Source organism: Fusarium solani, assembly GCF_023522795.1.
Source record: "Fusarium solani strain SB1 chromosome Unknown bctg00000007, whole genome shotgun sequence".
Taxonomy (NCBI): Eukaryota; Fungi; Ascomycota; class Sordariomycetes; order Hypocreales; family Nectriaceae; genus Fusarium; species Fusarium solani.
The window spans coordinates 3,070,640-3,089,696 of NW_027072150.1; the positions used below are offsets into that span (position 1 = coordinate 3,070,640).

The 19,057-nt window shown below is 50.2% G+C and overlaps 8 protein-coding genes across 8 annotated transcripts; 5 read left to right on the plus strand and 3 right to left on the minus strand.

The window, feature by feature from the left end:
- Positions 1-993: 993 nt before the first annotated feature.
- MRS44_011924 (uncharacterized protein) lies at positions 994-3,098 on the plus strand (the record flags this gene model as incomplete). Its single annotated transcript, XM_065619922.1, has 2 exons — positions 994-1,326; positions 1,383-3,098. The coding sequence occupies 2 exons, from the start codon at positions 994-996 to the stop codon at positions 3,096-3,098; spliced, it is 2,049 nt and encodes a 682-aa protein (XP_065475994.1).
- Positions 3,099-3,744: 646 nt separating this feature from the next.
- MRS44_011925 (uncharacterized protein) lies at positions 3,745-4,640 on the minus strand (the record flags this gene model as incomplete). The annotated part of the gene is made up of 5 exons (XM_065619923.1): positions 3,745-3,820; positions 3,875-4,260; positions 4,318-4,403; positions 4,453-4,489; positions 4,539-4,640. 5 exons carry the CDS (start codon positions 4,638-4,640, stop codon positions 3,745-3,747), a joined length of 687 nt encoding a protein of 228 aa, XP_065475995.1.
- Positions 4,641-6,206: 1,566 nt separating this feature from the next.
- On the plus strand, positions 6,207-6,677 carry MRS44_011926 (uncharacterized protein; the record flags this gene model as incomplete). The annotated part of the gene is made up of 3 exons (XM_046271923.2): positions 6,207-6,299; positions 6,351-6,409; positions 6,509-6,677. The coding sequence occupies 3 exons, from the start codon at positions 6,207-6,209 to the stop codon at positions 6,675-6,677; spliced, it is 321 nt and encodes a 106-aa protein (XP_046123538.2).
- Positions 6,678-7,258: 581 nt separating this feature from the next.
- On the plus strand, positions 7,259-7,501 carry MRS44_011927 (uncharacterized protein; the record flags this gene model as incomplete). The annotated part of the gene is made up of 1 exon (XM_065619924.1): positions 7,259-7,501. The coding sequence occupies one exon, from the start codon at positions 7,259-7,261 to the stop codon at positions 7,499-7,501; it is 243 nt and encodes an 80-aa protein (XP_065475996.1).
- Positions 7,502-8,757: 1,256 nt separating this feature from the next.
- On the plus strand, positions 8,758-10,013 carry MRS44_011928 (uncharacterized protein; the record flags this gene model as incomplete). The annotated part of the gene is made up of 2 exons (XM_046273275.2): positions 8,758-9,116; positions 9,170-10,013. 2 exons carry the CDS (start codon positions 8,758-8,760, stop codon positions 10,011-10,013), a joined length of 1,203 nt encoding a protein of 400 aa, XP_046123539.2.
- Positions 10,014-12,202: 2,189 nt separating this feature from the next.
- MRS44_011929 (uncharacterized protein) lies at positions 12,203-13,804 on the plus strand (the record flags this gene model as incomplete). The annotated part of the gene is made up of 3 exons (XM_065619925.1): positions 12,203-12,402; positions 12,453-12,909; positions 12,971-13,804. The coding sequence occupies 3 exons, from the start codon at positions 12,203-12,205 to the stop codon at positions 13,802-13,804; spliced, it is 1,491 nt and encodes a 496-aa protein (XP_065475997.1).
- Positions 13,805-14,243: 439 nt separating this feature from the next.
- Positions 14,244-16,133, minus strand: MRS44_011930 (uncharacterized protein; the record flags this gene model as incomplete). Its single annotated transcript, XM_046271921.1, has 1 exon — positions 14,244-16,133. One exon carries the CDS (start codon positions 16,131-16,133, stop codon positions 14,244-14,246), a length of 1,890 nt encoding a protein of 629 aa, XP_046123541.1.
- A 1,770-nt stretch (positions 16,134-17,903) lies between these two features.
- On the minus strand, positions 17,904-18,512 carry MRS44_011931 (uncharacterized protein; the record flags this gene model as incomplete). Its single annotated transcript, XM_046279214.1, has 1 exon — positions 17,904-18,512. One exon carries the CDS (start codon positions 18,510-18,512, stop codon positions 17,904-17,906), a length of 609 nt encoding a protein of 202 aa, XP_046123542.1.
- Positions 18,513-19,057: the final 545 nt, after the last annotated feature.

The window sequence follows — 19,057 nt, forward strand, 5'->3', positions numbered from 1 at the left end:
CTGATCATTGTGAGACTCAAACGGCTACGATGTGCATTATGAAAATAGGGTTGAAAGAGCCTTGTTCTTCTCCAAAGGAAAGGGGTCGGAATACCCCAGATTTATCAACAAAATGATTCGGGTCAAAGCCGGCCAACCGGATCCAAGCGGAGAAATTGATCCACAGCGCTCAGATACGCACAGGCCTAACAAATCTCGCTTATGCTCCACACAAGGGCACGTGCCCGTGGCTTGCTTGAAAGCTGCTCATGGCAATGATGGACTTTGGTAAGATACCACACTCCTAACATGTAAGTTGATAAGTTTTGGAGACGTGTCATGTTCTCAATCATACGCGGGACAACGGGGGGGTGAAGATCCATACACGTTTGGGTTGGCTGCGAAGCCACAAGCAAGAGAACCCACACCGACGCAACTGTACTCTCCAGCCATGGGAGCCTTCATCAGCCACAAGCCAGAGACGTTAGACTTCATCAACCCTAAAGCGTCTGCAATAAATATGCAAAAGAACGTAGTCAAAAGTATGCAGGCCTTGGTATATGTAATTGTAATCTTCGGGCCTTGGAGTGAGGTGATTCCGTCCCGGACATCTTCATGGCCTTGGCCCCGCTCGTAGTTCCGATGAATTCCATCCCGCTTAACCTCAGACGAGGTTCGGATGTCGTCGACCGAGCTCGGGGAGATGAAAGCCGGGATCATGGTAAACTCGACACTCGCCATGTTACTCAAGAAAGGAAGGTATTGATTTCAAGTGGGCCTAAGCCAAGGCAGGCAGCCAATACGAGTGAGACTGCGCTCAAGAGTTAACCTGTTGGTTGTAGCCCAACATCACCCTGACAGTGGAGTGATATATCTGCAGGGAGGGGGCAAAGAATGGTGAAACTCTGGTCTTTGCGTTATTTAACGTGGCAATGTTGTCGTCGGATCCTCATTCACCGCTTACGTTGCCGCATCCAAGTATCAGCGACCAGAGGAAATCGCATCTCCCGAGACATGGCATACTCAGAACCGTCACCGCCTGGGCCCCCAGTCCACTATCATGTCCTTTCAGTTGCACCTTCACCCCCCGAAACAGATGGAGATGGCCTTAGTACTCCACCCACAGGCCAGCCGAAGAATACTGAGCCGCACAGCTTTGGAGAAGGCTGTAACCCGAATCGATGGGCGTTTATGAAAGAGACTGTCGGTTGGAGTGTTTGGCTCGCCGACTTTGCTGCCATCGCCTTGCCGACTGCTTTCGTTATCGTTGCAATCTCGGTGTTGCTTCTGGATGGGAAACCCATTGAGAGCCTCGCTCTTAAAAGATGGCAAAATGCAATTACAGCGGTAAATTTTTGCCGACACGGCCACTCATTGCCTGTGTGCTGATCACTGAAACATAGTTGGCGACAGCGTTTCCCATCATCTTTGCCTTGATAGTCGGCCGCCTCGTCTATGAGATAGCTCGATGGAGGCTCGAAAAAGGAGCTACGCTTGGCTCGCTCGAACAACTGATCGGCAGTCGGACCTTTGGATCTACTGTTGTCACACTACTCTACCATCGAGCCTCAAAACCCCTCAGCATTGTCCTGGTCTTAGTCTGGGCCCTCTCGCCGCTTGGTGCGCAGTCTATGCTACGAATGCTTGAATCACGCCTTGAGCCGCGAGTCCAGGACTCAACTATTATACACTTTGACACTGATGCTCCAACCAAACAATCATGCATGATGCCATCCTCCCCTGACGGCTCAGCAGGTTTGGTTGCCATGGTATCTTATGTGAAGACCATGTTCGGTGCCGTATTACTTTCACCATCAACTACCAAGCTAGATTCGATGGATATCTGGGGAAATGTCAAAGTCCCCATCTTGAAGTCAGCTAGCGACGACTGGACGAGTATCTCCTGGAGCGCCGAGTTGGAACATTACTCTGCATTCGTCGGGATACCTATAACAGGTATCTCTGTGGGCAATAAAACGTTTCATCTTGAATCAAGTTACGTGGATCTTAGTTGCAGCAACATAACCAAATCTGCGACCTTTACACAGGATGTCACCTTCAGTTGGCGAAACTGGAACTCGTTTCCACTTGAAAATGGGACCTGGTACGGTTTCAATACCTCTAGCACTATCGACCGCTCTTCTGCGCCTTGGGCCATGGCATTGGATAGGTTCGTCGATGACTTCTGGAGCGGCTTTGGCGTCCAGTCTCATAGATCCAAGCAGAACATGTACTGCAGACCGGCCTTATTCAAGAACGAGACTGATATCGACGCTGGACTCACAAGGCTCTACTTCCAGGCGATGCTCGGTTCCTCTGCAGCTTTCCCCTTGGCCGGACTCACGGCCTATTGTGATGTTCACCAGAGATATGTTGAATCCCGAGTCACATGTCGGCCGTCAAATATAGGGGCTCAGCAGAATTGCACTGTCACCGCCCAGCGACCGTCACAACGGCCTCACTCCCCTGACTCGATATCACATTTGTCTATTCCTTGGGTTTTTCGCTATATTTCAAGAGAGATACCGTTGACGACCGCGCCACCAAACTCTGCTCACCCGGGGTTTATTCTGCAGTACCTGGACAATCCGAGCATTGGCAATTTCACGATGGTTCAGCAACTAAGCATGTTCGAGCACGTTGATGCTGGCCTCTTCAGCCGACGACTGAGCCAAGTAATCAACACATACATCCTCCTGAGCCAAATGTTCCTTCAAGCAACGGGCGTCAGCGCCGAGTCTGCTGGTACGACAGATTGGAACATGGTCGCTCCGGCTCAAGTCAGTACCTTGATCGAGACCTTTTCGGTTCCACGACTGTGGATTGGACTCTGTCTTCTGTCGTCTCTGATGCTCCTGATCTGTGGAGTTCTAAGCGCGATCCTGACGCGGCTATCAGCTGGACCGGACATCCTGGGATACGCCTCCACACTCATTCGCGACTCGAGGTATATCGACACACCGGACGAGGTGGGTAGGATGGAGGGAGCCGACGTTTCGAGGAAGATGGGGGACCTACGGATCCGGTATGGGTTTGTCCGAGAAAGCCCAGAGGGACAAATGAGGAGTGGAGTTGGGCTGCAAGAAGAGACGCAGCCACTCAGGCTCCACCGCGGTTAGCCTGTGTCAACGGTACATGGCCTTGGCAATATCTACATCCAGGCGGGACAGCTGGCTGGGCTCCGGCACATAGTCGGCACGCAGTGTAGGTGTAAGGTTGCTTTTTAACCGTGTGGCTACCAACTCAGGCCAGACGATACTGTAGCAGCCAACCCAGATGAAGCTACGCCGTCACTCTAACTATCACTCAACTTGCAGTTTCGGGTTTTTATGATCCTAAGCCGCTCTAGGACTCGCAGATAATAGCCTTAGTAATATGTTTATCTTGCATATCTACCTCTTATGAATAAGAGCTATGCAATTTTTTTTTTAAATTATTAAAACTTTTCTTAACTGTTACTAAGATTAAACAAATACATGAGGTATATACAAGGACTGATAGTAGTAATATTACTATTAGTCCCAGTTTGCTAAATTGTCCTCAGGGACCGATCTATAAATATTCCTTCAGCACTAGAGCTAGTGATTAGGCGGCTCTGCCCATGTTGTAATATAGCATCCCGGACGAGTTGTCGCGCGTGTGGCATACATGCCACCATCATACCCACGCAAACCTCAACATTTGACCATATGACGATTCCTACAGAGTCGACTACACAAAGCGTTAGCAATCTGCCACGCTTATGTGAAAGTCAAAGCCAATCCATTACATACCGGTCACGTTCCATGATGTCGAAAAGACAATGAGACTTGGAATACGGATCGTGCTAACGGTGGTGAGACTAGACATAGCATTAGTTTGCAATCCCACCATGGAAAGAGCTCATACTGCTCACAATATACCAACGCTGAACATGGCAATAACGCCAACCTTCTTCTTGAACTTGACCCCCAATTTTACGAGTTGGCTCAAAGGGAGGATAAGCATCCAGATGTCCAATGCGACGTTCAGTGCACCGTGAGAGATCCCCATAGCATTGCCATCGACAATTACACCGCGAGGAGTCTTGTCCTTCCAGCCCTCCCAGAAAAGCCATAGAGGCATTCGTTGGATGAGGAAAAGGATTAAGTAGATCAAGCATATAAGGACAGTGAGTCCCGTGGTCCATCGAACCACTGTTTGAAACTTGTGGCTGGGAAATATCCGAAGAAAAAAGAAGAGAATTGATAACTTGATCAACCCTAGGGATATCGCGTATGCGAACTCACAGGAAAGCAGGTACTGCAATTATTGCAGTTAGCACAGAGAAGGAGCGAAAGTATTGCCTAGATAACTCACTATTAAGAAAGTTGTTATGTCTTCATCACGCACAGTCCAGATGTCGAGGCCTAGGCCTTTGGAAGGCACTGCAACGGTACGGTCTCCTGTTAGCAGATCGTCCCAAAAGCAGGAACCGTGGCAAGGATAACTTACTTATTTGGCAAAAGACGTTGAATGCAACGACAACTGGCTGCATTGGGTCAGTTGGCGGCCGGTACACCTAAGTCTGGGTGACATACAAACGCTGCCAAAATCAGGCTGTCGTCATGTCCCCACGGGATGGGCCCAAAGGCTTTGGAGACAATTCTCATGGCAAAAAGGATTGCGGCTGATATCCCCATGACCAGGCAGGTGATTCTTATTTCACGACGGCGATCTGTCGCTGGAACTCCACACACTGTTTGGGTAATTTTCTTATAGCCTAAGAAGCGTTTTAGAATCCAATGTCAAAGCAAAGAAACTCATCTCTCCACCCGCCTATGAGTCCTGGGAACTTACTGAAAATCTCGGTGACATTGCAATCGTGTGTCACACAAATTTCAACTGCACGACGGAGCTTTTGGTGTTGGCATAGTTGTACCTCTTGTTGAAAATCGACAGTCTGATTTATCGTCTGGACTAAGCATTCTGTCTGCGTGTTTGTTAAAATCGTGGACAAGAACGATGGGAAACCAGCACTGACAGCGCAGGCCGGTGCCTCTTCAACGGAACCTAGGCTGAAAGTGGGAGTTTGAGCCGCAGAAAGGTGCGCATTGAATACTATAGCGAAAGCTAGTGTGCGAGAGACCTGATGATCCAATATGGTGTACATGAGGGCATTCGCAACAGTTGAGCTGTCTACCTGCAACACAACACCATTCAAGCGGACTGGAAAGGAAGCAAATTTTGAAGTACGCAAGAGACCAAAGCCTTCACAGGAACGCAATCTTTCTTATCCCGCCATCAGCACCAGACCAGAAACTCCCTCGGCACTGGTGGCTTGAACATGGCGCTCTCTTAGACGCCAGGCCAGCTGCAATAGACATTAGTGGAGGGGCCCGATCCTTCTGTTTCTCTCGGTTCCGGGGCTGGTAGCGCCAAAGATCTGCGCCCTAGAACACAACTCACAGGCATGGCGCGGGAAGAGACAAGCACACAGGAAGGTCAAGTTGGTGCCACAAACAGCGGCTCTAGCTCTGGTCGGCGGAATGGGGCGACATTCCAGAAGTGCACACTTATTATTGCAAGCGTAATGCCACCAAAGTTTATCACTGATTTTAAGTACCCACCGAGCTGTATACAAACGTCCGTGCTCAAGAATTTGTGTGCAATAGACTTGTGGCGACTAGGTAGTGAGAATAGGGGCTTATATACCTGACTAGCAAAGGTACCCCTACCATTCCACAGGAGTGATAGGCAGCAGATGGCTGGGCAAGAGTGATGGGCAAAGCAAAATTACGCGTAGCGCAACACATCAGGAGAGGCATGACGCTCACGAAGCCCATTGTGTCACAATGGCTTGACGTCTCAGAGAGTTGCGGGGCCCCTACCACAAGAGGCCTTTTGGAAATGAATACCCCGGAACCGTCAGGTGGTGGCTTGCTTTGTTCTAGTCGGCGGAATAGCAACTTCGCGATGCCTTAATGCCTGGGATGAAGATGTTAATGAAGATTGTGGCCCCTAGACCTAATACAATGGCTAGTGTGTCGAAGAATTGCAATTAGATACCAAACCTAACCGAGAGGCTCATAATAATTGGCATGGCAAGCTCGGTACCGAAGGAGCCCTTCTCCCTACTCCGAGTCTACAAACCAAAGGCCCTCGCTCGCATGAAATGATGCAGTTTTAACTCCCCTCTTCCTTTGGTTAATCCACTCTCCACTGTTAAGCCGGTTTCTCATCTACATCAATCCTCAATCATTTCAGCCATGGAGAACCTGACCGAGAAACAGCTCTTGGGGGTCAAAATGATGCATGAGCTCTTTGGTCCAGAGTTGTTCGATGCTCACAAAGCAAACTCGGTAGGTCTTGCACGAACCGAAGGTGAATCATTGGTACTAACAACAGCTCAGCGTGACGACTTGCCAAGCAAGGTCGGCGCTGAATACATCACCGAGACGTGCTTTTCGTCGTACGCTTGACCAGGCCTCAGTTTTCAGTAACGGTCTCTGATGAACATTGCCATGCTGATAGCTTTGAACTGAGGCCCCGAACTGCGTATTCACATCAGGGCAGGTCTCAACAACGGCTTGCAGGAGGAGCAGTTTACAGAGGCTTACAGACATGCCATGGTGTACTGTGGGGTTCCAGCTGGTAGAGACGCGTTGCTGATTGCCAGTGAGGTTTTTGAAGAAAGGAAGGCAGCCAGCAAGAGAGCCGAGAGTGCCAAACTCAGCTAGAGTGATGTCGTCAAATAGCTACATTGAAACGCAAACTACATATGACATGCTAGTGCGTTTTAATGCTTTCATGTGTCTGTCTTTCTATTCTTGGATGTTGCCGTCGACGAAGACGTCATTGATACCAACTGACTGCTGTGACTCTCTGGGCTAGGGTCCATGTTCACGGACCCTGCTGATGTTTTGATGGCAATAGGATAACAAAGCAGCCTGAGGCTGGATCACAAGGGTTGGGTTCTAGCACCGTGCTTGCTCAGCCCTACAGCAGACATTTCCCCTCAACAGGTTCGCCACTAGACATATTGCCGGATGCCGGGCTTAGCAAGCTGTGAGCCGAATATTGTATCCGACTAACTTGTCCCAATCCGATGAGCTGGTCCAGTTCAGTTAGCGTGGAGTTGAGGAGCTGCTGTAAATGGATGGAATGTTAACTCATTACCCTAGACTTTCCCTAGATTCTCCCCAGATTCCTCGACAACCTTGTTCGCTCTCCCTGAATTCTCCCTAATTCCCAAATCTTTAAGACCTCGCATATATTGTACCTTTATATGATGGAAAGTAGCTCAATGATGGCTTGCAATATGAAGAACAAACCCACAACCGACATGATTGAAACCGCGGATCCACGCGATGATGCTGTCGAAAAGGGCCTCGACCAAGATCTCGGTGACCCTGTCGAGGACAGAAGGCTCGTTCGAAGCATTGACTTTCACGTTGTGCCCTGGATCTGCATCACATACGCCCTTTCTCTAATCGACCGCACAAACATGGCAGCCGCTAGGATTATCGGCATGGAAGCTAATCTTAACTTGACTGGCAACTAGTTAAACGTGGCCCTTCTTGGAGTGCTATTGCCATGTGCTTTGGTTTTGTCAAGATGTATGGGCAGTGCTGAGGAGCGCGCCATAATTCAACGTCGTCTCTCAGACCAAGGAGAAGACGCTGAGGGGAAAGGCACCATCAAGTCGTTCCTCGAACCTGCACTCGACTAGAAGGTCTATGTCATACCTCTCTTGCTTATGCTGCCTACCCAACTACCTACGCCTCATCCTTCTTTTCGCCCTCTATCCTTGCGAGGTTCGGATTCAGTGTCGCCCTCAGTCAGTTTCTAACGACTCCGCCATACATCTTTGGCGCCATCGTTCCTATCCTTACCGGCATCATGGTTGACCGCGTTCGGCTCCGCTCCCCGTTCATCATCGGCTACTCAATTTGCACATGACCGGTCTCGCTATGATCTCCTAGGGCGATAGCCAGGATGCCAGGTACACAGGTATGTTCTTGGCTATTGTGGGAAGTAACTGTGCCATTTCATCTGCATTGGCGTTTCTCGCCAACAACGTCGTTGGGACACACAAGAGACGATTTGCAGTTTCCATCCAGACCATCTTTGGTGAAATCGAAGGAATTATTGGCTCCCTCATGTTCTGGGAGGAGGATTATCCTGGGCTGCCTGGGTTGCAGTTCACATTGACATTACTACGTATGTTCTGAGACTTATCTTCCTGATACACCTAGGTATGTAAAGATTTGAGATGTGCGCTCAAGAGTGTCGAGCATGTGCGGTGGCATCAAAGGATGACCTTCTGGGAAATCATCTTGGGCGGGTAAGCAGGCGGTGTTCGAAATAAACGGGACTCTCTAGCCAGTGACAAAAAAGACCGAGCCTAGCCTGACCACAGGGCTATAGCTATGTGTTCAATACTTTCTGTCCCCCTCAAGACTACATCACCTGGTAAGATTTGCCTATCGTGGGTCCTGGAAGATTGGTGGGTGATGTCGCAAAGATAGCGCCTCAATAGTGCACTCAATAGCCCATTCCATGGTGCCCCACTAGTAACCTTTGGGCTAGATGAATGCAGGAACCAATATTTTAGTGGATGTTATTCTCAGGTCCACGGCTTTGATTGGAAAGGAGCGTTTGTGGCGAAGACGCCACTCATTAGCTCAACAGCGGCTTTCCTGGGTTGACAGGACCTACTAATACTTCTAATTCTGTGCTCCGATGCTTCTGTTCCCCAGGACTAACATTCGTTTTATTTCCTCCTCAACTCAAGGATCTAGTACTTCAGCCGCCGCCATGGGAGCCTCCATCTCAGTCGTCAGCAACCCCGAAACAGTCGCCAACGCCATCTTCACGAGTGGTGTGACCGTCACTGACGCATCTTGGAACACTGGATTCGACGAGAACGCCGTGGGCACCTTCACCAATGGCCCCTTGGGTCTCACGTCTGGCGGCATCTTGACGACAGGCGGTTCGATAGACGCATCAGCATGGCAACCATATTCTCTCAACATAGACAACGACGCGGGCGCGTCCCAGACCTATTGTGGAGCAGATTCCCAAGATGCTGCTGTCTTGACGGTTGATATTGAAGTCCAGCAGGGTTTCAATGGAGTCGAGGTTGAATTCGTTCTCGCGTCGGAGGAGTTCTCATAGTAAGCCGCTATATGTTGTCCATTCACTATGGCGCTTTTACTGATCAGACAAGCACACACGCGGACCCGATTGGCATATATCTGGACGGCGAGCAGTATGCCCTGGACCCGGACGGAAGCAGAATAACGGCCAAATCGTACTACCTATCCCCCGGACGAGCCATCGAGAACCCATACCAAATCTTCCAATATCCCTCTTGGTCCACCTATGCAGCATCGTCGAAGCCGCTGATCATGGGTATTGCCGCAGAGCCTGGGGCACACACCATGGTCTTTGCCATCTGCGACAATGTCGACGCCCAGCATGACTCGGCGCTCTTTGTGAGGGCCAAAGGCTGCAAGGACTGTGTGGCAGACGTCAAGATCCACTATCTCACGCAGACAACCACAACCATTTCGACTTTTACTTCGACCATTGAGCCAGTTAGCATGTCTGCTGGCACTGTCTTAATCGGTGTGACGGCGGACCCGACCACATCAGCTACGTCTAGCGAGGCCCCAACGAGTTCCAGTGAGCTGCCTACAACAGCTACATCCAGCGAAGCTTCGACGGCCACCTCCACTGAGTATTCATCTTCATCAACTGAGGGTTCGACTACATCCACCGAGGCTTCTACCACTTCTAAGGAGACTTCTGTCACGTCCACTGAAGTATCAACCGAGTCGTCCGCCACGACAACCGCTGCCAGCGAGAGCTCAACAGTATCAACTACGGATTCCACAATAACCACGTTGAGCACCGATTCTTCTGTCACAACGGTCACATCTTCTGAGTTTTCCTCAACTATTTCAACCGAGACTTTGTCCACAACGTCACAGGCCACCACCACCGTATCAACCATCGACTCCACAATGACAACCCTGACAACATCTCGAAGACCTTGCCGTCCTGCATAGTACAGTAGTCATAATTTTAGGTTCTAGTGTATATATGTATACTTTGGTACACACTCGCGGAATGAAGCGTATTTCATTATTGTAAATATTAAGTCAGACTATGAGACATGGCCGTTGGTGGACAACTCTTATTGCTACACTCATCCTCCATCTTCCGTCCTACCACCTTTACGAACCCTCTCGTACAGTTCTCGCCGTGATCGAAAAGCGGGCGCCGAGTCGCGAGTATATAAAGATCCTCACAAGAATTGCGGTTACTAGGACGATCATGTTATCACGTCGTCACCACAATCACCTCCAATCTTGGCATGAGCATCGTGACCCTCGTGCGTCTTGCTGATGTTGCTGTATTCGATTATGAACTTGATGATGTGTGGCGGCCCTCGACAGCACCGAGGGTACTTAGGAGATGAGCCGTGGTTTGTGGTTGTCTTAGTCTATAGCTGTTACTCGTTAAACAAAGGGGTGACCGATGGAACTTGGACGATGGAATAGATCTAGTGATAACTACCGGTTCAAGCTATCTCTGACAGCTGGGCCACGGTTGGTTCTCTTCCCGGCAAAAAGAAAATTTAGTTAGGGTAGTTACTACTGAAAAAGTAACTTACTATCGGATAGACCTGCTTAGAAAATATGCCCCTTACAAGTAAGAACTGGTTCTCTCTCGCCGCACGATTGGCTTTTCTTCCAACCAAATGCTCTGGACATGCCGGCTGGCAAGATACTCCGAAGATAGCCAGCAACATTCTGACGATGGGATAGAGTCGGCCGCTCTCATAAATTGTCGCCGAGCGTTTCACTTATCTATCCGAATGACCAGAAAGCAGAAGGACATGTTGCAGGGACTGTTTTTCAGGGCATGGTCTGACTTGGTACAGGAGTACCCCACGCTACCTATGAAATATGAAAGCGATAGACTGCCCGCTCTTGCCGGTATCGCTGATATTATGAGCCAGATAATACCTTACCAGTATCTCTTGGGGGATTAGTGGTCGACGGATCCTTTCTGGAACGCTGTTCAAGAGTCAGGTTTATGCCTGCTTTGACGTGGGCATGGTGCTTGCAAATTTCGACCCAGACCTATGGTTACATAAGGTTTCAATCAGAAATAACACGTGCGTTCGGGATTACAGAGGATGGGTAGGGGTTAGGCGACAATTGGGAAGAGAAGACTAAAGCACAATACATAAGACCTCCGTAGCTCTTTGTCAAGTTTGACGCCTCGACCCAAGGACGAGTAGCGATATTCATCATGCGCAATTCAGCCAAACATAATAGTTCAAAAACAAAGCTCTATGTTTTGCTAAAATACCCAAAGGCATTCCGGTCCCTGGACAGTATCTCCAGGCCAAAGAAGAGCCATTTGAATGCGACTCTGAGCCATAATCTTCCCAATTCGACAGCCAACTATTTTATGGTTGATTCGACCCTTATTCGAGACACCTGCTTTCATATCCCGAAACTGCCCGGAGCGAATTGAGCCCTCTCCAAGTTGGAGAAGTGGTTCCCGATTGGGCAATTGTCCGGAGTTCGAAGTCAGACGCTGCAGAGATGAGGTACCCATCGGGGTGGCGCCCATCCATGAGTAGGTCAAGGTTGGACTGTACCAGGTTCATGCCTGGTCTAGAATCCAGAATCCTTGCTTCGGATGGCATCGACAGTGAGCTTCAGTCTAAGGTCAAATCCTGTTGGTCACAGGACGCTGACTTGTCTCTGGTTTACTTGGATAATATAGAGGGTAGACAGCCAGATGCTACCGTCTCATCTTTACGAAATTAGGGGTGAATCAGGGAGTATGCCCCACCAAATGACCTATTACAGCAAGAATAGGCAAACATTTATCGGCCAGCTGAGTACTTATTACCAGTTGCCCATGGTTATGCTTCATAATACAATATTGAGCCAGATCAACAGTAAGACTGGCGATCGTCATTGCAATGGGTTGTTTCGCCTGCTGGGGTGAACGCAAGTGCTAACCTTGACCTGGTATCGGTCTCGGTCTCGGTCTCGACTTCGGTCTCGGTCTTGGACATGGGATGGGTTGGTACCCGGTAACTGCGGAAGACGCATTCAATTCCCTGTCAACCTAGCACTTATCCATGCAATATTATCTTGATTTATTCCCCCTTTGATGTTTAATCTTATGTTCTAGGCTGCTTGATTTACAGAAAGCTCTTAACAAAACCACAATGGCAGACGGAAGCACACCAATACTGGCAGATGAGCGTCAAGCGACCAAGCCGGTGACGATGCCTGACGAAGATACTCACATCAACTTCACAGTTGGATGGGAAGAACCATCTGATCAGGACCCCGCGAATCCCCTCAATTGGTCGACGCGCCGTAAATGGAGCATCATCGGGATCCTGTCTTTTATCACCTTTCTTACGTATGACTTCAGTTCATCCTGATAACCTCGATGTGCTAAACGCTCCATAGGCCTTTGGCGTCTGCAATGATGGCTCCTGGTGTACCAGTTATTATGGCCGAGTTTGAAAGCTCCAATGACGAAATTGCGACATTCATGGTTTCTGTCTTTGTGCTGGGATTTGCATTCGGGCCGCTACTGATGGCGCCTATGAGCGAGCTTTACGGCCGAACACCAGTTTACCACGTCTGCAACACTCTTTTCATCATCTTGTCAATTGGATGTGCCGTGTCTCAGAATATAGGGATGCTGATTGCATTTCGATTCCTCTCTGGGTTTGTTGGGGTCGCTACGGTAACCTGCGGCAGTGGCACGATAGCAGATATGATTCCTCCTGAGCAACGAGGAGCCGCCATGTCTATATGGTCGATTGGGCCTCTCCTTGGACCCGTAGTTGGACCTGTTTGTTCTGGCTTTCTGGTTGAGGCCAAGGGTTGGAGATGGGTGTTTTGGGTCATAACTATTGTGGTGAGTTCAACTCCTTTTACCATACCTGCTGGATAAGTGACTAACGTATTGGTGACTTCAGTCTGGAGCTGTCATCTTGGTTTCCTTTTTCATCTTCCGAGAGACGTATGCACCAGTCCTTCTCGAGCGAAAAGCTTCGAAACTACGCAAGGCGACCGGCAACAATAAGTATCGCTCAGTCATGCAAGCGAAAGGCACACCAAAGCAAGTCTTCATATCTGCCATCACTCGACCGACACGAATGCTTCTTTTCTCTCCCATTGTATCCATGGTCTGCCTATATATCGCCACCCTCTACGGCATGCTATATCTGTTATTCACCACCTTTACCTTCGTGTACCATGACATGTATGGGTTCAGCGCGGTGGGTGCAGGATTGTCATTTATCGCTGGAGGCATCGGAAATCTCCTTGGCCTGATGTTTGTGGGATATCTGTCGGATAGGTTGATAAGAGATGGTCAGATTAAAGGCAAGGCTGTTGAGCCAGAACAGCGGCTAGATCTGAGACTCACTATCCCCACCGCTTTGACTCTCCCCATCGGCCTGATCATGTACGGCTGGACAGCAGAGAAGCAACTGCATTGGATCGTGCCTATGGTCGGTACAAGCATCATGGGCTTCGGCATGATCGGCATCTTTATGATCTCGCAGACGTATCTTGTCGACGCGTTCACGAGACATGCTGCCTCTGTCACCGCAGCGAATGCCGTCTTACGGAGTTTGCTGGGAGCCCTTCTACCCCTTTGTGGCTTGAAGCTCTACGATTCACTTGGTCTTGGTTGGGGAAATACGTTGCTTGGATTGATTTGTCTTGCCCTGGCGCCTGTGCCGTGGCTGCTGAATAGTTTTGGTGGAAGGATACGAAACAGCCCAAGATTTCGGCGAGAGTTTTGATGATGGTATGTTGGAATCTTGGTGGGTTGACATCTAGAGAGGCATTGTGGCTGGCGAATTGGCAATGGTAAGGAGTCAGGCTAGTTATTTGTCAGGATTATGTTGAGGCAGCACTCAATGTAGTCAAGCCCGTATTTATACTTGTTTCCCTAGAGCAAGATCAAGCATTTATATTCCTCAAGAACACGTTTGGTGGTCCATGCTAAACATGCAACAACAGCTTTCAGTTGAGGCAGCTAAAATCGGGAACTCACAACTCTGTTGTCTTCTGTACGTTGACTGGAGTGTTGCTCTCCCCTTGTTTATGAAGGGAATATCCTAGACCATGAGCTTTCAACTTAGCGAGCTCAGAATGATTTTGACTGTGGAGACATAGCTAGTGCCCGAGAAACAAGATTCATGGGAGATGATGCATGAATTTCATCGCATCATATCCCGTTCATGGCGTGACGATGTTAAAGCTGGGGTCGCCTGGGTCGAGGAGGGCAGCGAGACGTTCCAGCGCTGTGCTGTCGCCAGTAATCTCTACGCCTGCCTTTACAAGTGCCTCAGGGCTGAGCCCAGACACCGCAATCACAGGTAGGGTGCGAGTCGTCGTAGTGAGGGTCACATTGGCGCTGGTCGACGGGACAGCCCTGGTATAGATGAGGGTGCCGTTGGAGAGCCACAGGCGATAGCGGTAGGGCTGATCGTTGAGCACCACGTCAATCGAACATTGCTCGTGCCAGGCCTTTGGGCCGTTGATCTGGATGGCGAGGGAGTCGAAGAGCATCTCGGGTGTGAGCTGGGCAATCACGTCGGCCGAGGCAGCTTTCGTTGGCGTGCCAAAGTTGTGATGGCGCAACTCGGTAGCTCCCGACATGTAGAAATTCCTCCAGGTGCCGTTCTCGGCCCCATATCCCAGCTGCTCGTAGGTATCGGCCAGCAAACCTCGCGCGCCCGAGTGGTCCGGTTCGGCAAAGACGGCGTGGTTGAGGATCTCCGCTGCCCAACGGAGGTCGCCCTCATCAAACGCCTTTCGGGCCTTGATGACGATCTGGTCTACGCCACCAATAAGTTCGACGTAGCGTTTGGCCCTCTCCACGGGCACGTGCTGCCATAGATGGGCCGGGTTGCCATCGAACCAGCCCATATAACGCTGATAGATGGCCTTTACGTTGTGATTGACCGAGCCATAGTAGCCGCGGGCATTCCAGGCCTTCTCGATGGCTGGCGGCAGAGTCATCTGCTCCGCAATCTCTGGACCGTTGAGGCCCATATTCATCATGCGCAGTGTCTGGTCGTGCACGTACGCGTAGAGGTCGCGCTGGCAGGTGAGGAACTCAACAACCCGGTCGGCGCCCCAGGTAGGCCAGTGGTGAGAGGCGAATACGACCTCGGCTTTGCCGCCAAACATGTCAATCGTCTCGGTCAGGTAACCAGCCCATCCATGCGGATCGCGGACCAGGGCTCCGCGCAAGGTCAACAGGTTATGAAATGTGTGGGTGGCGTCCTCAGCTGCACAAAGTGCTTTGGCCTCTGGGAAGTAGATGAGCATCTCAGAAGGTGCTTCGGTGTCTGGTGCCATCTGGAACTCCATACGGACGCCGTCAACAATTCTCTCCTCGCCCGTCTTAGTAATCTCGTCGGTGGGCGCAATGAGTGTGATGGTCCCGGTCGAGACCGTCTGCCCGAGTCCGGCTCCAATTTGGCCCTGCGGTCCGCGGTTGAGGGCAGCGCCGTACATGTAGGCGGCACGGCGGCTCATGGCGGTGCCTGCAAACACGTTCTCGGCTACTGCGTGTTTGAGGAAGCCCTCAGGCGCCAAAACCGGCACCGCTCCTGAGTCAACTTCTTCCTGGGAGATAAAACCCTTGACTCCACCAAAATGATCGGCGTGGGAGTGCGTATAGATGATGGCCTTCACAGGCCTCGAGCCACGATGCTCTCGGTAGAGCGAAAGCGCGGCTGCCCCGGTCTCAGCCGACGTGAGAGGATCGATGATGGTGACACCTTTGTCACCTTCGACGAAGGTAGTGTTGGAGAGGTCAAGGCCTCGTACCTGGTAGATGCCCTTGACAACTTTGAAAAGGCCGTGCAAGGCGCTCAGCCTTGACTGGCGCCACAGGCTCGGGTTGGCCGTGGTAGGCGACTCTTCCTTGAGGAACTTGTAGACATCGTTATTCCACACAACCCCACCATCTGCGTCAGTGACGATGTTGGGCTCGCGGCAACCAACGAAGCCTCTTCTTGCCTCCTCAAAGTCTCGGGTGTCCTCAAAGGAGAGGCTATTCCGTATCTCTTCCTGGTGCTTAATAATCGCCTCGGTCGCCAGCTTAGAAGAGGCCATATTTGGAGTTCCAGTTGCTCACATCAAAGATGAAAGGATAAAATAGTCACGTAGTCGGCGGATGATTTTTCAATGAAATGATATCTGTGTTGTCAGAGGCTTGTTCAAGTGGAACATATTTTCAACCGAGGTTGATGATATCTGAACATCGCTCTATCCGCTCCATCCGCCTTCATGCAACCTCCATCCCCACACACTGGGTGACTACAAGTACCCAAGCCCAACGGCGGGGGTGAACCTTCATACATGATGACGAGATCGTCTACACCCTCTTTTGCTGCTAGTGCAACATCTCGCTTTGGCGTTCATTGGTCAGGATCCAGTCATTGCTGTTCCGATAAGCCACCATCAGCAAGACTCACCAGTAAGAAAATCCAACTCAACAGAAAGGAACCGTCTTGGTGTGGGAAATTTAGACTCTCGGGAGTCCTGGACGCTTTCCAATCTGCATGCTTCGGACTTGAGCCCATCTCACTCTTTATCAGGATCGACAAAGATTTATCGACCTTGAACTAGCTCCCATCAATACATCAGTCCTTCGAAGGGGATGGGTTGGGAAAATAATAGGCGATGGAGCACCTTTCTCTTTCCCAGCAATACTCACACATTATCCCCTAAGCTGGCAAGGAGCTCCAGTCCGTACCTCGCCCCAGTGTTATTGGGATAACTCAAGTATGCGGTAAGAATGATCTCACATGTTAGAACACTAGATTGTGAGTACTACCTTCCGAAGCAAGATTTGGTAATGATTAAAGTATCTCTCATATGAATAAATGCAATTGGCCTGAACCCCCCGGAGTGACCTGGTTGGAGCTCCTTGCCAGCTTAAGAGATAACCCTGGGTGGTGAGCCCGTACTCACACAAAGTTTGGCCGAGCTCAGTCTCATATGCGTTTGATCCAGCCGCTGTAGCTACTGCCCTTCTTGCGCCTAATTCGGGAACTTTGATAACGTTCCTAGTCAGTGAAGCCAGTTTGCTCAACATTTTGGTCCACGTTGCCGTGTTTCAGCCCCCCCCCCCCGAACAAGGCTTTAACCCCAGACCAGTGCCCCCGCAACCCATTTTTGGTTCTGACAGTTGAGGCTTGAAGAGTGCCGTGTTTGGATCCTTAGAGGAAGAGTACGAATCGTTGGTAAGAGGAAAAGAAACGATTGTTTCCTATATTTTACGCCTTCTGCGACAACTCGTCGTGTTTCCAATGACGAAACAGTGAGTGGCTGGTTAGAACTCTTTCGGGTCATTCTTGGAACAGCTTTTCATCAAGTTTTGGGACCATTAACACCAAGCACCGGTTTTCTAGCAGAAATCTAATCCACAGAAAAAAACAGGCTGTCTAATAAAAAGATGAAAAACTCCAAGAACGTGGTGAGGGGTGGGCTTAGCATAATATGTGGATTTAGTCCGTAATACAAATCGCACTTGTGATCCCCAGCTAAACAAGATCTGAAATTACTATGAATAACCTATCCTCTCCACTTCCTATACCACAGTACCTATTAAAAAGTGACAAATCCACTATCACATTTAACGGGGCATTATTTACTGCAACGAAGGTCTTGATTTCTCACTACATGAGTGACTGGAGTTGGTCTGCTATATCCTTCTGTGGGTAGGGTCGTATGAGTGCTGTGACGGGGTTCTCCTTGCGAGGTTCTCTTAAAGACCTGCTGACATTTCTGAGTCACATAGCCTGTGGTAGGAGCAGCTTTAGTCATATGATATGATACTCACCTATAATCCTAAAGGGAGTGACAGTCAAAACCAGCCAGTCACTCTACTTTGCCCTCTGGGCCAACTTGCCTCGCACCACATTGACGGCAGAACCTATCCCCGACTTGGCAAGCAAAGCCACATTGAGTGCAATATTTAGTTGTTAACCCTGTAGCGGGCACAGTAGGACTGATGCCTTGGGCACTCCTTAGCCCCCCATCCTGCGATAGAGATCGTGGCGAGTATGCCGGCAGCTGTGGAGGAGACGGCATGAGTTGCTCCGGCTGGATGCTGGCCGACACATTTGTACCAGGTGTGTAGGGTTGCCCTGGCATTGTCGCCAGGAGCCCCACGTCCTGTGCTTGAACTGGTATCGGTGATTGGGTGCTGTAATACTGCTGTGGCGGTGGTGGTGCAAGTGCAGCGGCGCTGGGCTGAGGAGCTGGGTTTTCAACGGCCGCCTTCTGTATCGCTTCATCGACGGCGCGCTGCATTCGTCGTTCCTGTTCTTCCTCATTGCGTCTCCGCAGCTCGACCTCGCGCTGTATCTCCAACTCGCGCTGGGTGTCCACAACTGCCTGCCTTTCTACTTCGTGCCTGGCGGCTGCCCTGGATGCGCCGACGACGACGGCGGCGCCGAGAATGGGTCTCCGTCGACGCCCGAACATTGTGATGACCGCGGTTTTGCAGGTTCGAAAGTGTGCTTGGGATGGAAAGAAGCCCAGATCGGATGATAACAGCATCAGGAAACACGATCACATGGTAAGGGTGCGTCGAGCGTTTTAACGAGAAAACCGAAACCTGGCAGGCCCTCAGCGCCGTTCCTCCATCCGGCATGCGATTGCTCTCTAGCACGAGGTTTACACTTAGAGTTCAAGCCGCCTCGTCTACCATACGAATTCATTGGTCCGTCACATGGCGAGCGTGACGGTCCATAATACGTCCCGCGAGACCCATCTCTTTCCCAAGTAACAGGGCAGTCAAGTTTGTTGTGGAAAATCACGATGGTCAATGCCGAGCACATGTGAAGGGATGTTCCTCCTTGATTCTCTATACAGTCTCATGTCTAAGGGGTTAAGAGGCAGTTTTTTTTTTAACGTGTGGTTGAGTAGTATGCAAATTCATGATGCAGAATTATTGCTCGCAGTGTAGTTATACTCTGTACATTAGATGCATAAGTGACGTCGTCGTGATAACGTGGCATTTATGATTT